We start from the raw sequence: 18,910 nt of genomic DNA, 5'->3' as shown, positions 1-18,910 counted from the left end.
AAGATACTATGGGTGACTTGGTGATGGGAAATAAAAGGTTACATTGTGTGGAAGGAAAATTCTGGATATAAACAAGAATTTTAAAAAACGAACTCCATTCTGTCTGCCCAGGTCTTGCCTACACCGCTGTACCTCCAGAGGACTTTCCTTTTATTTTGATGAGTTCAAGTTAATCTCAGCCGCTGTTTTGTACTTGTCAACCATTTGTTAACGGGTGTTTGCCGTTTCAGAATGTAGGTTACCTTATTGTGTACGTTCTCAGAGTTCAGTGTTTGTAGTCTTTGTTGTTTCACCCTGTGCTTTGGTATATAATGCAAAATTACAGAAAAATATTTATAGCAATTTAAGGTTAGGATATTGGAAGAACAGCTAAGAGCATGAAGTTTGACAGAGGGTTTGTGGGACAGGACATGGAAAGCAGCAGGGTTTCCAGAACTTCTGATCTCAGCCTTCCCTGATTGAAATCAACCTATGATTTATAATTTTTGAGGATTGTTGTTCATTCATATCGGTGTGTCAGATAGATCTCAGTCTCAGGGAGGTGTAACGTGCTTCTTTGTTTAGTGATGAACTCAGAGGAACATACAATAGTAATAGTGTAAACCCAAAGGGTTGAAGGAGCAGAGGATCCTCTGTGTGTATGTGCTCAAATCAGGGAATGTACCATGACACGTGGACAGAAGAGCAAATAAACCCTACTTCATCAATAACGCTGTAGAGAACAAACACAAAGCAATTATGTTAAACTAAAATAAAACAGTCTCTTGTCTCAGCTGGAATGTTGCATCTAGTTTCAGGTGCCATGTTTTTGAAAAAATGCGAAGTTATGAGATTGGGTGCATGACTGCTTCACAGCACTACTCCCGGAATGATATACCTCACCGACTCTGAGAAATTGAGAATGTTCTCCTCTGCTGATTGTTTCCAGTTGCTATGATTGGTTCTCAATTCCATCTTGCGTCATATAGATCACAATGGCTGAATATTTCAAATACTCATGACCCTGCCTTGCCTGATCAACATCGACCTCTGATTTATTATTTTTGAGGGTTGCTGTTCAGTAATATCCCTTTATCAGATAGATCTCAGTCTCATTCCCTGTGATTTGACCGGTGTGGTGTGTCAAATAGATCCCAGGAATTGTGCTCCATGAGATTTATGTGTGCTGTGTCTGAATACCTGACTGAACGGTGACATTTTTGGCTGATGAATGTTTCGTTGGGCGCTTTAGGTGGCGATTTCTGCATTACTAACCCAGGCTGTCCCCACATTGGGAGTACTTTTAGTTTAGATAGTGTAGAGTAAATTTTCGAACTCCTTTGCCTACCTTTTATAGGCTTCTGGTGGAACAAAGCTCCTCATTTGTATCATGAGGTGACCCGAGCTTGTGACCCTTTGTGCATAAGAGGAAATGATCTCTTATCATTATGCCTCTGGAGTGTTCATTTAGGCATATCGTGTGAAAGATGTGTTTACATTAGTGGGCTGCATGGTAGCGCAGCATTAAACTAAATGACTGGATGAAACACAACCAAACAGAACAAGTGCAAGTATTTGGCTGGGAAAGGAGTAGGATGTGGGAAAATGTATTATTACTGACTGGCCTTGAAAAAAGAATTAAGCAAACTCAAGGTTAGTGCATATTCATTCGAGATTTATTAACCATTTCAGAAAGCATTTTTATGCAAAAAGTTGATGTAAAAGCTAACAGAAGTGAATATAATGGCTGGATGCCACATTGAGATGAGAACACATGCGCTGTGAGTTGGGAATTTTCTGTACATCAGTAACAGTCACAAGAAAGGGAATACAAAGGCTCATCAGAAAGGGTTACATCAGTAACAGTCACAAGAAAGGGAATACAAAGGCTCATCAGAAAGGGTAGACAACCATTCTGAGTAAGGAACAAATAAAAACAAAAAAAATGGGCTTCAAACAACTGGGAAGCTACAACTTTTTCCAACCACAACCATATCAAAGATATCAAAGTAAAAAGGAAAATCCATCAATAATTGTCTCAGTTACATGCTGATAAACTGAAGTCATCTCACTGCTAGAGTCAACAACAGGACAGATTGTAGTTTGGGGATTCAGAGATCTTGATAAGCAGATCAGGAAAAACAAAGGGGTCCACAATTCATTCACTTAACCTGGAAAAGAGAGATAAAGCAATGACGCAGACATTTATGATCAGGGTCTTTCAGATTTAATGTTTATTCAATGGCACACTTAGAGATTTCACTAAACATATTGTGCTGCTTGTCGTGAGAAAGATGTGATTATTCTCACCTTCACCAGAGTGACGGCAGCACTGTAGAAGATACTCAGGAAGAACAAGGTGATGAACGTGGAAGCAGTTGTCCAGATGTTGCTGTTATCATCCTCATAGTCTTCAATCCAATTGCGATCTATTGAATCTATGAATATAAAGCCGAGAGAACACATTTAGATTGTTTATTGATCCAGATCGATCTATCTGCATCTAAGTCATGTAATTAGAGACCATTACATCTTTATAAAGCAGTCAGATATTTCTCAAATGTGACTTTTATCTGTATCTATTAGTGCATTATTAACTCTCAGCAAGAAATTACAAATACTAACTGCACATGTTCTTTCTTCATTGTCCATGTCAGAATGTTTTAAATTATTTTTCTTTTAATCTATTATTTAAGGATATTATTATTTGAGGAATGCTTATTATGAATGATTATTTTAATTATATCATTATATTTTAAATATAGGCTGTGACAGCACTTTAATTGAAAATTGTGGCCATCACTGAATAAAAGTTCAAATATAATTCTCATCGTTATGTATTGGTGACCAATTGCTTGGCAAATCGTGAATATAAGTGACACCACAGTCAGGACATTGCTTCATATTTTTGTTTGTAGGATCTGTATATTTAGGAATAAGTTTTTGTACATGTGTCCCTTAATTTATTTGATCCACTGCTTGGTGCGTTTGGTTTTCCTTTAATGTTTGTGCATATGGTTATGAGAGTCTCTTACTTCACTCTTGCCCATGTTGGAGTCTGTGCATGAATAAACATATTCCTGTTCCTTTACTGCTGGTGTGCTCATGTGTTTGTGTACCTAAATTTTGGTCTTTTCACATTGTGTAAGCATCATCACGCTAATATGCCACTTCATTGCTGCTTATGCTTATCTTGTAATGTCTTTGTGAGTGTTCACTTTTCATTAGTGCTGTCTAAAATGTGTTCTTATGTGTCTGTTTCATATCCTACCTACACTGGGTTATTTTCATGTTTATGCTGAATAAATGTTATCATACAATGTTATGTTTTGATGGATGTTTATATTTATATGATGATGTTTGGTTGTGTGGCAATCTTTCCCAAACCATCTCCTGAGAAGCTTGTTTGTGTTATTGTTTGTGGATGCTTGCTGATGCTTGTGCCCATTATCCTTATTCAATAAACACCCCTCTATTTGTTAACCTATGCACTTGTGTGTCTGCATGTGAGACTCTGAGTTTGTGTGTACGTATGATAATGTCTATATGCTGATCAATGTGATTTAAAAATAACTAATTTAGCTGCCTCTGTCATCGTATGTTTGTGATTCTGAAAATGGGAAAAATAATGATATTAATAATTATCTCTGTGCATTTACATACCAGTGTGAGTTGACATGTGGGAGGACATTTTTCAAAATTTGTATCTGTGTGTTCATGCGTGTATGTCTGTATGCATTGTGCTGTATGAACGTATATGTATTCATGCCCATTTGTGTGTTACGGTGTGTCTATGTTTCTCATGGTTATGTGTGAGTACCCCTGTTCATTTGTGCAAATGATTTTCATTCCGTGTATGTGAGTTTTTGTATGAGCTTAGGTGAGTGTTCAAGTACTACTTGCATGTGTGGCTCTGTGCGAGTATGCGTGTGTGACATCTTATCTATATGCACATTTCAGTGTGCACATAAATATGTGTCTTTAGGTGAGAGCCCGTATATGTGTCATTACGTGTGTATTTGCGATCATCTCTCTGTATTTGTTCTTATACCAGACTGCAATTTTTATTATTCTAATTTATTTTTCTAATTTTAATGGATTGCCCATAATTAGATTTGACCTTGGTGTTGTAGGAAACATTTCCCATCGTCGTGGCGAGATAAGCGTTTTATGAGCAACTCTTCTGTTGCAGTGATAGAATTTCTGTCTCTGAGATAAAAGGCGTGAGTTCAAATCCCCACTGATAACATTTCTGAATATGTTTATTAGAAAATGTCTACTTGTGTTCTGTATGTGAAACAAAATGCTATCGGGTATTCAAATACCAGAATTCATCCCATATGCTCCAGAAAACTGAGACAAAACTATGGAATTCAAACCGGGACGATGCAAACACCAGTTTTGGATCATGGGAATCAATGTTAATCATTTGTTAACAGAGCCCAGCGTGTCCAACATGCTTCAAAGGTATTATTTTGCAAGGAAATGTTAAATCTTTGGACAGTAAGCAAGAAGCTGACTGTTCTGTTAGTAACTGGGTTACATTACAGAGGACATCTACCATGAAAACTCTGCACAGGGAGCAAGAGGACAGACCATTCAACGTTCCCCTCCCCTCTGCTCCACTACAAATTATCTGTCGAGTCTCTTTGGTGTGAAAGTGAAGATACATTCTGTCATGCGCTGGTGCAAGATCCCTGGAAGTTCCCCAGAAACAAAGGTGACATTCAAACTGTTCTGCACTCTTTACAATTGGTATGTTCCAATCAAGTTTAATTTTAAAGTGTCTTAAATTTACATTTCCAATTGGTGCAATGTGGCAGTTTAAAACTGACCTGAATTTTGTAAGAATGTCCAATCGGGGGAATCAAGAACACCAAGTTCAAAACTCATGCTCTACCCTTGACATAAAATGGACATTGTCAGATTTTGTCACAGAGGGATTTAGGATGGATAATGTACTTGGTGGAATCCTGCAATGAGTGAGCTTTACTCTGTCTCTGACCCAGGGTATATCTGAGCAGAGAACATTAACTGCACAAGACACTCATCCTAGACCTGTTAATAATTCACTTTAACTACACAGATGCAATGTAAGTCAGAGTGATAAACAATTAATTCAGTATTTAACTCACAACTGGAAGAAAAAAAACTTTATTACTTCTGTTGAATTATTAAATGCAACTTTGAGATTTTTATTGACATGAATTAACAGTGTCCATTAGTGCAAGTGAAATGTTTACAAAACTCGGTTTACCGCTGGATTTATCGACTGTTCTGTTGATGATCTTTAGTGGAATCGCTTCATGTCCCACCACACAGGAGTAAGAAGCACCGCTGGCCCACTCCTCCGCTGTAATGGATAACAGGCTGTACATGAAGAAGGAGATGTTGTCGCTCTCCGCCATCACCTCTGTGTTCTTGTAGTTACTGGGATTCACCGGCTTGTCATTGTTTGTCCACTTGACGAAGATCTCTCGGGGGGAGAAACCTCTCACTAAACAGGTGAGGGAGAGAAACCTCTGAGCGGAAATTTCTTCTGTTGGTGGCAGGAGGACCGACACTGATGGCTCCAGCGGATTAATCACTGCAGAATATTTGAGACAAATATAAATCAATCAAAAAATCCTGAACCAATATCACAATTTCACTATATATTAAAATATGCCATGTTTAATTTGGGATTTATTCACTTCCGTTTACTAAAGGAGCAGAATGGTACACATTCTGTCCAGTAAAAAAAGTAGTGTTTAATGTGAAAGTTGCCTCCATGTTTCCAGCCCACAACAAGGGCATTCTCTCCAGCTGTCATGCTGTTGGTGACATCAAAACCCTGGCTTCTTCCCACTTTATCTGACTTCATCAGAATACAATATCCTTTGGTCCATCTTTTTCTTAATCAGCTACCTAGCTATCCTGCCTTCAGATGCATCATTAATCCTCCCAACGGTGTTTGGTCGTTACCAATCAAAGCCTACCATTGATGTAACTGGATCTGGATTACACATGGGATCCTTTGTGCTTTAATCTCACTGCTCACCTTTCTCCTTGTGGATGGAATCTCTCAGCGGAGTCGGTAGATTCTGATGGTATACCACACATTCAAAAGTAATGCCACTCAGCCAGGCTTCAGTAGAAATGTCTAATTTGCTGATCACGCTGTCGGGATTCTGTCCAGGATGGTCAGAAATCTCTGATTTCAGAGGCTTCTTTTCTTGTTTCCAGGTCACGTTGACTCCAGAAGGAAGATTGGACACAACGCAGGTTAACGTCACCGTCGCCTCCAGTAAGACTTGTTCTACTGGCGGTGGGAGGATTTTAACGGTGTTAGGGTGGCACTCGGTATCTTCTATGAAACAAAAATCAAAGTCAATGAAAAATGCCCCTTTATGATACAAACAGCCAATCTTCAGATTCCTTCTTCACAGGGTGAAGACACCACCTTCAAAATGGCAACTCCAACTATTGCTGAAACGATGCTTACTATTGTTGATGTATTTTGATTTGTGAAAGCATTTGTGATTATCTATAACATACGCTGTGTAATTATTCCGAAAGAACACTGGCTTTGTAACAAGTGAAACCTGTCAAAAAAGTCAACTCATCGAAGATACCATCATGTAACCCATGGAATTACCTTTCTTTCAGAGTTTGTCTCTCACTTAAGACAATCTATTGATACTTGTGACAATAGTAATCTGAATATAATGAGTTCATTTCCATGTTCATAACCCTTAGGTGCAAATGCTGCTGGTCACGCTGACTGCCAAATCACATCCCAAAATTTGGACAAATTATAATAAATAATAACTATTCTCTTTGCAGAGTTCTAAAGTGTTACAGGAGCGGTGAACAGCCATGGAAATTCTGTTCATTATATTTAACGTGATCAAAAATAACTTTGCGTTATTGGTGTGATGTCATTCTCTAATTTATGTCATTGTTCCTCACATTGTGAGCTGTGTTTGGAGTAGATCAGAAAACAAGACATTGAGTACAGCATTCGATATCGAGAAGGACACCCATCTCCTTAAGTCTTTCCCTCCATTCAGTTAGTTCATGACTGGTCTGTACTTTCACTTTATTTACCAAGCTGCATTTTTTAATTTCTTCATAGAGCAGGGGAGAAAAAAACAAACAAAAATGTCTTAAATTAATCTACAAACGCGATGGAAATGTACATTAGTTTTATAGACATCCGCTACTCACTGTGTAAACATTGCCACCCCAAACCAGGCTAAATCAGCCTGTCTCGAGTTCCTCGTTCACTCATCCCTATTGAAGTGTTCTTACCAGAATTTATGCTCCTGCCTCATCCACTAATTACAGAGAGCATCTTAAAGAAGCTCAGTGAGATCACGTTTATCCCAGTTCATCAAATGTGATACCCACTTGGTCTGTGATCTGATTCCATAAATGAAGTTAAAGAACTCAGTACCTGATAAAGATCGATGTCGTACAGTGTCCAAGGCCAACAGTTCATTCCTGAACAGGGAATGAACGTATTGAACTGAATACTGAATACTGAAAACTGAATACTGAAAAATACTGAACGTATTTTGATTTATTTTCAAGTAAGGGTCACTGCATATTTTAACCACGTCATTTTGAGACCACAACACCATAAGATAGAGGATCAGAATAAGGCTGTTCGGCCAATCCAGAGTTTAGATCAGAATGATGCTGGAAAAGCACAGCAGGTCAGGCAGCATCCGACGAGCAGGAAAATCGACATTTCGGGCTAAAGCCATTCTACTGTCTTCTCCCCATACTAAACAAGAGCCGATCTATCTCTGGCTTGAATACACACAATGGCCTGGCCTCCACAGCCCTCTGCAGCAACAAGTTCCACAGCCTCATCACCCGCTGGCTGAAGAAATTCCTCCCCATTTCAATTCTAAACGGTGCCCCTTTGACCCTGAGACTGTGCCCTTGGGTCCTAGTCTGGCCTACCAGTCAAAACATCTATCCCATGTTCACTCGACCTCAGTCTCTCAGTATTTGCTATGTTTCAATCAGATATCTCTCCAATATCCCCCCTCCACCCCCAAACTTATCCTTGAAGCGGTTACCAGGCAAGGATTCAGCACTCTGAATGCCTCTCCCAGCATGGTCAGGCAACAAACTATTTAACAAAGCTCACTGACAATTTATCTATCTTCAACAGAGAGGAAACATGCTTTTCTGACTTGCCAAAATGTTGAATTATGAGCAATGCTAATGTAACACTCAAACTGAAATGAGATACGTGGCATGTTGGGAAACAAGAAGCTGTCCCGTGCTGTTTACTATGCCTGATAAATTAGTATGTTTGATTCACATCAGAGATCAGAGTGATTTGTAGCTCTCTCAGTGTGTGTCTCTTACCCTGGAATGCGGTGATATTTTTACTTTGAATGTTCTCTCCATGAGTGACCTGGCAGGTATAGACTGCGCTGTTGTACCATTCACCATAAGGGACCATCAGCCGACTCGTCACCGAGAAGTTGCCGTTCGCCTCACACACGGGAGACGTGAAGAAGCCAGAATCCAAGGGTCGGCCATTTTTCAACCAAATCACGGAGATTGACTTCGGATGGAAATCGATGATTGAACAGACGACGGTTGCAAACTTGCTGCTTGCGATTTCTTCACTGGAGCTCACAGTTAGGAGAAGAGTTGGTGGGAGAATATCTGGACCTTTAGGAAACACATCGCATAAATTATCTGACGAATTTCATAACAAATACAATCAGTTCTCATTTTTCAAGGTTTCTTGTGGTTAATGGATACAAGAATCATAATTGTGCCGAGTGCTGGAGAAGCTGGGATCCACACAGGAAGATCAGCATGACAATGTGAAAGGCTAAAATTATAGGACACAGCAAGGGAGTCAAGGAGGCATAGAAACTATAGGCCAGTAACATCAGAAGGGAGATAGCAATGTTGGATGGTATTCGTTTTAATGACAGAGTCTGATGACCAAGGCAGGTGAATTACCGGCATAAATGAGGAAATGACACGGTTGCTATCACGGAGACATATTGAGAGCGGGGCAGGAGTGGGCTATTCAATATTCCAGGATTGCGTGCCTTCAGGCGAGACAGGGAAAGATGGAAAAGGATGGGGGCAGGGGTGTGTGGTACAGAATGTTGCTTCTGTCGCAATTCTGACAAGAGTATTTTAGGCTGTAAAGAGAAATGAAACCATGGATACCTCCTCGAACAAAGACAAATGGACAGTACTTCAAAACCAAAATACAGCAAACATAACTACTGGGAGAGCACGATAGACCTTACTGTAGGTCCAAAAGACCAAGTGCAGATACATGGGCAAATTTCAGAGAAATGTAAATTAAATAGGGGAATGAGAAAAGAGGTTTTTAACTTCCTCAGCATATGCTTGGGTATTCATTTTGTCAAAAATTTAGAGGGAGCAGAATTCTGTAAATGTTCCCAGGAGAATATTTGAACAAAGAATGTGTTTAATACTGAGAATTTTAATCCAGACCTTGAAAGAGAGGGGTGAACCTGGACTTAACTTTAGGGAATGAAGTCGAGCCAGTGGGTAAAACATCAATGGTGGAGCACTTTGCAGACAGTGATCGTAAATCAGTTGGATTTCAGATTGTACTGCAAATGAATAGAAATTGCCCCAAAGTTCTGAAAAGGGGAAGGACAATTTTAGTAAGATCAGGGAATGACTTGACCAGAGTGGACTGGAAGCTGACACTTATTGGTAAATCTGAGTCACAGCAGTGTGACACATTTAAGAAAGAGATAGGAAAATCACAGGGAGGACATTTCCCAGGAAGCCACTGAGTGGGACCAAGAATGCTTCGGGCTCTGGACACCAAAGGGGATGGAGGGTGAGATAAAGTGAAACAAGGGAGGCTTCCGGTCTATACTGAAATCTCAAAACAATAGAAATTAGTATGGAATACAGAACGTGCAAGGGGGAGTTTGAAAGACAAAGGAATTAGAAGAGCAAAAGGGACCATGAGAAAATAATAGCAGTCAAAATGAATATATTTTTAAAAGTTACAGGCTCATTCATAATAAAAGAATTATTCGGGAAACAGTAATGCCCATTAAGTGTTATTATTGGAGTGGAGCCGGAGGATTAGGTTGTGGCCAAAACGAATGTGTCAGTGTTCACTAGTAAGAGGGACAATGTGGGGACAGAAAACATGGAGGGGTGTTGTGATGTAGTTTTCAGAAATTAGGACACATGACGTGATGTTCTGTGTTGTCTTGCTGAATGAAAAGTGGTTATATTTCCAGGGTAGATGAAAAGTATACCGAGCGGTTGAGCAATGCAAAGGATGAAATAGTTGGGTCACTGACAATAATTTAGAATTCCTGTCTGGCCACAGCAGTTGTGCCAAGTGAGTATAGATCAGCCAACGTTTCACTGTTATGCAGGACGAAGGAAGGGATAAATAATGAAAGCACAGATCTGTCAAGCTAGTCTCAGTGGTAAGGAAACTATTGAGAAGTGAAATTAGTCTTCATTTGGAAGATAAATCAACAATTTTCAGCACGGTATTATTGAGAGGAAGTCATGTGTAAGAATTTGATAGTAGTTTTCAAAGAGATAACTCAATGTCCAGATGATAGAAATAATCAGAGCCAATGGGATCGGAGTTCATTTGACAGATTGGATCTAGAACTGGCTGAGTTGTGGGATAATAGTCATCGGGTGTCTGCGTGACTGGAAATCTATGTCTCCTGGTGTTCTGTAGGGATTGGTGTTGATTTCCTTGCTATTTCTCTTACATACCAATAATTAAGACTCAAATTTAGGAGGATTAACCAGTGAATTCACAGATGAAATGAAAGCTGTCATGTTGGTAAGTCATGAGCATAATGGCTTTAGATTACAGGAGGATATAAAAGGGTTGGTTGTATGTGAAGAGAAGTTACAAATGGAAATTATTCTGGATAAATGTAAGGTGATGTAATTCGGCAGAAGAATCTGTGAGGTATGACGTTTTGAATGGTGGAACCCTGGAAAGGACTGAGGATCTTTGGTGCATGTACCCACCGATCCCCTATAGTCCTGTGTCGTCTGGATAAAGAGGCTAAGAAAGTGGGAGGATATTTGCTTTTATGAGCCGAGACATTGACAATGAAGAGTAGGGAGATGTTACTGGAACTTAATAGAATACTGGTTAGGCCATACTGAAGTATTGTGTGCATGTTATCGAAGGAATGTGATTACACTGAAGGCAGTATTGATGAGATTTGCCAGGATCTTGCCTGGGTTGGAGGGTTTTAGTTATGAAACTAGTTTAGATAGACAAGGGTTATCCCTGGAGCAGAGGAGAATTAGGGAGAAGATTATCATGATGTCTAGAATTGTTTTAGGCATAGACAGGGTAAACTGGATGAAACCTTTCCCCTTGATGGATTGATCAATGCCTCAGGGGCACAGGGTGAAGGTAAGGCCAGGAGTTTCCAAGTGGACCTCAGGGGAAAACCAAATCAAACACAGGGTGGTGTTAGTCTGGAGCTCAGCACCTATCAATCATGTAGGGACTGAGCCCCTCATAATAAGTATGAAGTATTGAGATGCATCCTTGCAAAGGCAAGTCACACAAGGCAATGGATCAGGTGCTGGAACATGAGACTGGAATAGTTAGGTGGCTGTTATTGATAGGCGTGAACTGGATGGATCAAAGGGCCTTTTTCCTGTGCTGTATAAGGTGATTCTGTGAAAACGGTTATAAATAATGCCTTCTTCATATTAATCCCAGATGCTCTGTTTATCTCAGTTCCCACAACACGTACCTGGACATGGCATTTCTTTGCTCTTGTGTGACCCGCTGTGTTGAACCTCACAGTAGATTTTGCTGGGGCAATCTGCCGCTGACCCGGGCAGGGTTAACTGGCTGCTCAGGGTGTAGGTTCCCTTCTTGTTTCTCACTGATGGGTAAGTCTTAAATCCAGTCGTGATTAGCTCCCCACCTTTCTTCCAGGTTACCTTGGAGACGTCAGGGGAATAGTCCATCGCCAAACAATCAAAGGTCGCAGAACCGGTGTCGTGCTCCTGACAGGAGGAGACCAGGCCATAAAGCGTGGGGGGAGATGGTGTCGCTACAATAGAATGACCAATTGAGCATGTTAGTTTCTGTTCATTTGACCTTATCAGTTACTCAAATATATCCTCAGCCGTAAATGTTTGCCAGTATGCTCCCACTGAAGTCTACAGCATAACTGGAGTTTATTTTTGTTTCCTACCAGTTGCTGATCATGATCATTGGTTCCCTCTTTAGAAACATGCCCTTGACCTTGACCATTACCATATAATTTCGAAAGAAGAACATCCTGATCCCACCCCAGTAACTGTTTGAAGATCTCACCAACTGAAACTTACACTGGATTGCTGTGAAGAGCAGAGAAGTTTCACAAAATACAAACCAAGGAAATGCAGATTCATCGAAATTCTACAGTGTGTGCAAACAGGCCATTTGGCCCAACAAGTCCACACCCACCCTCTGAAAAGTAACCCATCCAGACCTATTCCCCTCCCCTATTATGCTACAGTTAACCCTGACGAATGCACCTAACCTCCCAAATCACTGAACACAACATTTGCAATTCCCCCAGCTTGCACATCTTTGGACTGTGGGAGGAAACGCACACAGACATGGGGAGAAAGTGCCAACTCCACACAGACAGTCACCCGAGGCTGGAATGGAACTAATACCACACAAACTTCAGCAATTCAAATAGACTGATGATAACTAGTTTCTCAAGGCAATAGAAAAAGTCTGACACTTCCACACCTGTCTAGAGATTCAAACAACCACTGGAACAATTGTAAATTATTTGAGGCACTTGTGTGTCTACACAAGATGACATGGTTTCCTTTTGTGTGATTTGACTGTGTTTTCACTGAATGAACAGAGCTATTTCTTAATCATATAATAGGAATGAAGCTTCCCTCATTTTTTAGCAAGGCAATCACACATTATATTTCTTTCTTCCAGGGAAGTATAGTGTTAAATGAATGAAATATGATAATTGGGATGTTTCAATTGGAAATTGTCAGAGATTTAAAGTTTACTTTCATGAGCAATTAATTCCAGCCTCATTGTGTCACAGTACTCACAGGAATGTCTCCCTTTGTTATGGGCAGTCGAATCAATAAATCTGGGATAGTTTTTGCTTGTCAATCAAAGGTGTTAAAGAGTTTTAGCCAAAGGGAGACACGTGGATTTAGCTCACAGATGCTCCATGATCTAAGTCAGTGGTGGTACAGCTCGAGGGGCTGAGTGGCCTCCTCTTGCCCCTACCTTCCTATCATTGCATCATTCATTAAGCTAGCACTGGTGGTGAACACTTTTTATTAAAGTATTTCAACAAATTAATTGTTTCACACATGCTTTAAAAAAACTTCTGTTGATTATTTGTAACGGGATCATTGACATTCTCTATTTGAGTGATCAAAATAACTTCCACCCAATTACAGCAGCCACTGCACTCTGGAGTGTGTTGTCACTTCATAATAGTTTATTGTGAAACTACAGCTCGAGATCAGGGTGCTCAAATTCAATGATTCTCTGATATTTAATATCTCTGAACATTCGCAATTTGTTCAAATGCATCTTCTCTCTGAAGAACGTGTTTAATCGAACAGAACTTTTTTCAATGAAACAACAAATTTTAAATGCTAGAAAACCAAAACAAAAGACAGAAATTTCTGAAGAAACTCAGCAGGTCTAGCAGCTCCTGTGGAGAGAAGGCAAGGTTAACCTTTCAGACCCAGAGATCCCCTCTTCACCAAATTGTTTTCATGTTTTTGACACAAGAGCTCACACCTGTTGAGATAAACAGTGATTACGTTGGCTTGACTCCTGTTGGAGAAAGGATTCTAAGCAGAGGTACTGGATGGTCTGAGATAGCAATTGAAGACCAACTGAAAAGCTATCTCCATCTGCTGCAAGTGTTGGATTCAGCGGAACCCCCACCGTACTGAACAATCAAATTCAGCTACAGCACTGGTTTAATATAAAGTAAAACAGCCTAAGCATAATCTCATCAAATATGCTTCGAAAATGATTCATTCTGGTTTAGTTATAAATGATATTGTTAGAACAGCAAGTCAAAAGCTGGGATTTCTTTGAACACTTACTCCATGAACCCCATCTAGCGATGCCCAAAAGCTTATGAACAAATATTGATCTGGAAAAAGCTGCTAACCACCAACATTCTGTTTAATATCTAAGAGACACAAGTCAGGACAGCGATTGAATAGATTTCACTGGCCTCTGTGAGTGGAATTCCAACAAACACCCAAATATTTCAATCTGCTTTCCTGCACTGAAGTAACCTGATAAGAGATGGTGTTACATACCTCTCTAACAGGTTGTAAGTGAACACAGGCCACCTGGCACAGAATCAGGGACACTACTACAACATCACAACAGACCTGAACACAATGAGCTTGACACTATCACGGAGAACACAGCCCATCTGTTTTGACAGTACATAAACACCTTTATTAACACCTTCCAAAAACCAGGGATTGTTCCAGAATGTTTGTACAATGAAAGTAACATTTCAACATTTATCCAAGAATACTTTGACAGCAGCTCCAAATTGTTCAAACTCTGTGGGAACGACAGAGGAATAAACTAGGAATTGCATTGCCATCAATTCACTGTCACTGGATTCCAACCTCGAACTCCCTTCCTCTTTCCCCTGTGAATGTTATTGCACCAGATGGTCTACTTAGTTTGAAAAAGATTAAAGTGTTTTGTAGTGTAATATGACCTTTGCCAGTGACATTAAAAGCTGATAATAGGTTTTCAAATAATAAGATGCGAAAAAATTCTGATTCTACATTGTGCCACGAAACATGTCCTGCATAACTGAGGCACAAAGAAAATGTACAGCATATTTCCCTCTGCCTCACTCAATCAAATATATCTTGTTGCCAACAACCAATTTCAAAACTCTTGCTATCTGCCTTTTGTTCGTGAAACGTTCGTTCTGATTGGAACAACTTAGTCAGGGCTCTCAATTCTGAGGCACCTAATCCAATATTGTATTTCTGGCCGATAAAAGTGGTTTTGAAGCACGAGATGAAATTGAACTGTCTGAGATTCAGGGATCAGAACTGGACAATTTACAAATTGTCAGGACCGTTGAAAAGTTAGTCAGAGATAGCACTGAAACAAACTGTACAACAGACTTAATCCTAGAGGATACATTGCTCAACTCCTCACATCAAATATATTCACTGTAATTGAACATTCATCAGAGGAACTAACCAGAGGATTTATGCACTGCATAAAGTCAATACTGCATTCCAGTGTGGAAAGCATTTCTGTTGAAGGAATCAGGGCAAGGTCATTTTCTTGTTAACTGCTTTTAATGAACGAAAATGTTTCAAAAGGTATGAATTGAAAACATGCTTCTGTCTGGAGTTGCCGCTTTAACGGATGTCTAAGTAAATGTGGGCACTGCTGCCTCACAGATCCAGGTACCCAGGCTCGGTTCCAGCCTCGGGTGACTGACTATGTGGAGTTTACACAATCTCCCCTGTGTCTGTGTGGATTTCCTCCCACAATCCAAAGATGTGCATGTCAGGTGAACTCGTCATGCTATATTGTCCATAGTGTTAGGTGCATTAGTCAGGGGTAAATATAGGGTAGGGGAATGGGTCTGGGTGTGTTACTCTTCAGAGGGTCCGTGTGGACTTGTTGGGCCAAATGGCCTGATACATACTGCAGAAAATCTGATCTAAATGATTGTCACACTTAACTAATGTGAGCAGATTCCTTCCGATCACTACATTGCAATAAATCTGTCAAGTATATTAATTAAAATAAATATTACTCTATTTTCAGTGTCTGAATAAACAATGTGCTCTGTTATCCTTGAGTTCATGTCTTCTGCAAATTTGTGAAATCTGCATACGTCTGAACACATCGATGTAAAATGAATTCTCTGCATTTGCAGCAAGTATTCCCATGATTTAAGAGTACAGTTCCTACAGTATGTAAACAGGCCATTTGGCCCAACAATTCCACACTGACCCTCTGAACAGTACGTAGCCCACCCAGACCCATTATACCTAATTTATATTTACCCCTGACTAATGCACTCTAACCGAGACATCCCTGAACACTACGGCTGTGCTACATTGCACAACCACTGAGCCACCATGCTGCCCTGCGAGTTCATGGGTGGATTATTTTAATTAATTCGAAATTTGGCCTTGGTCATATAATTCACTATAGCAGTTGTTTCCGAAAGAATGACTTCACTTGATATTTTGTTGTAAAATGTAACTATTTATTTAAAATGCACTGATTGGGAACACCTAAAACACTGTGCAGATTAAATAATTCAGTTAATGTTTTATTTTTATCCTGCAAATCCAGTTTAATCAGGGAAATAACAATTAATTAACTCAAGTTATGCGTGAAACTGATCAAAGCAGTGAAACCGATCTGTTCTTCATAGAATTGTGCAGAATTTCCAAATGGTCTTTGCCAATTATCTTTTCCAGCCAGTAAAATATGTATGTAGTGTACAGCGGAATTGAAAGGTGTTTCTTGATCAATTATAACACAGTCATGACATTTTTGCTCAAGAACAAGAACTATTGGAACATTAGACTTTTGAAATTCTATTTCTATTTCTCTATGACTTGTAAACTGTTTAAAGACAGACCTTGTGATTGAACTAGATAGTGGACTTCTGAATTTGGATTGTAAAGCATGGATTAGATTAATCCTTCATTATTTATTTTAAGTAAAAATGGCGCCCGAAGGTATCTGTTTTCCCTTCATTTCTAAAACCTTTGCGATTTGCCTTTCACTTAATAATAGGCTTTATGAAATTTCAACTCGCATGCCGATTGCATTGAATGAGGAACCTGGAGCGGTTCACTGTCACCAACCGTGTTAACATTGCAAAAACAATGTAGAAACCAGAAACGGTTTCCCAAATATAACACATTTAATGTTACCCAAGCACAGTCCCTCTTCAACAGATCAACGATCACCAGATCACAACACTGTGTTTGCGGCAGAACTAGCTCTGCAAACATTTTCAACAGAACCAAGAACATGATGTAACCTCACAAAAAAAAACAAATTGATGTCTAACAAAGCTACTCAGTATCAAGCAAACTAATGATTAAATTTAATAGAAATAACAAGTCATAACAGCAACCTTGTTTGTGAGGGAACTTAACACTTAAAGCTGTAACGTTTCTGGCAACAGTTTAACTTATTTCCAACCTGCACACCCTTCTTGATCATGACAATCCTGTGCAGCACACAGTAGAGCGGTTGAAGGCATATATTGATTAATCAGTTCATGGTCAAAACAAAATTACTGAATGGACAAATATTATAATTTTAAGTTAGTTTCAATTCCATAATCTGATCAATTCTGCAGTTTCAGATTTTAGTCCCAAATTTTATTTTGAATGAGGCTACTCAAAACAAAATTCAGTTAGTTTACAATTAGAACTGAGCTCTTTTTAAAAAAAAGTCAATGCACTAAAAACTTATTTTTTTCATGTCTCACACTTCCGGGTTTCTGCCTTAAGTTGGTTTTCAGACCGTAACAAATGGATGTAATGTTTTCAATCAAGCAGAGAAAAATATGTCATATAAGTTTAACAAATGCAGAAATGATTCATGAAAAACAAAAGAACTTCACAAATATTCGTAATGAACAGTAATCCAGAGAGTCAATCTCCTCACCAGAAAGAAAACACCAATTACAGAAAGCATGAAAACGCTGATCAATTTCACAAACTGAATAAGAATTCAATCAACTCAATTCAACAGAATTAAGGAAAATAAAATCAGAATCCAATCAACTCAAAACAACAGATTTGAATGAAACATAATCAGAATCCAATCAATTCAATACAACAGAATCAAATTAAAAAAAATTCAAAAACCAATCAACGCAATTCAACAAAACCAAGTAAAAACAAAGTCAGAATCCAATCAACACAGTTCAACCGAATCAACTAAAACCAAGCCAAACTCCAATCAACTCAATTCAAAAGAATCAAGTAAAACAAACTCAGAATCTAATCAACAGAATAAAATATAGCACCGCAAGAAAATTCTATGACAGTTTCTAACCTGCTTGTCATCAACTAATTAACAAAATAAATGTGAAAATATAATCATGGTAAGAACATGTATTCAAGAAATGAATAATGATATTTTAGCATATTTTAATCATGTTTGGTAATATCTCAAACATCTTTGAATTCTTGCATTTGTTGTTGATAATAAAACTCACAGTCAGGGTGTCACTGACATTAAACATTATTTATAGCTGACTGATTAAGAGACATTAGGTGTTTCAAGTAACCCAGCCACACAGAATGCCCATCTGATCAAAAAAAGAACACCGAGCAACTGACTCCATCATCACCATTTGCTGAGTTTCACTATTTGCTGAGCCTTAACTGAAGTCTATAATCAGTGTGAATAAAAATTAATCCGAACCAAACCAAACCCAGCACAGAATCTGAGTTTCATTTAATTCAGAAATTAGTCACCTGAATAGAAAGTTTTTAAAAAAGTCACTACGAAAGTTTAAAGTTCTTACCTGAAGTCACTGTCACCATGGTCCCTTGGCCCCAGTAATCAAGATTGTCACAGTGTTACATTCTCTGGACTGGGTCACACAATAACCAGCTCTGAATAAAACAAATAAAAAAACTACCATCATTTTAAATGTTCAGAACCACAGGCAAAATAAAGTCACGATAAATCTTCATCACATAATTGCGCTAGTGAATGCTGATCATTCTTGATAAATTGTAATACTGTTTTATACTTCACAGAGCAACACATAAGCTGATTCTCAAAATCCCCAACTGGTGTATCGATAATTACCCAACACTTTTACAAATTAAATAGTGATACTGGCATTAAACCCCACAGAACTAACACTGCACT

The 18,910-nt window shown here is 39.0% G+C and overlaps 1 gene segment (V, D, J or C); it reads right to left on the bottom strand.

Annotated features, from left to right (window-relative positions):
• Positions 1-703: 703 nt before the first annotated feature.
• Positions 704-18,629, bottom strand: LOC140453337 (Ig heavy chain C region-like). The segment is given in 7 exon segments: positions 704-712; positions 2,290-2,417; positions 5,237-5,566; positions 6,020-6,328; positions 8,347-8,658; positions 11,751-12,056; positions 18,558-18,629. Coding segments are annotated over 7 exon segments (1,413 nt in total).
• Positions 18,630-18,910: the final 281 nt, after the last annotated feature.

Source organism: Chiloscyllium punctatum, chromosome 27 (assembly GCF_047496795.1).
Source record: "Chiloscyllium punctatum isolate Juve2018m chromosome 27, sChiPun1.3, whole genome shotgun sequence".
NCBI lineage: Eukaryota > Metazoa > Chordata > Chondrichthyes > Orectolobiformes > Hemiscylliidae > Chiloscyllium > Chiloscyllium punctatum.
This window is presented reverse-complemented; position numbering and strand designations above follow the sequence as displayed.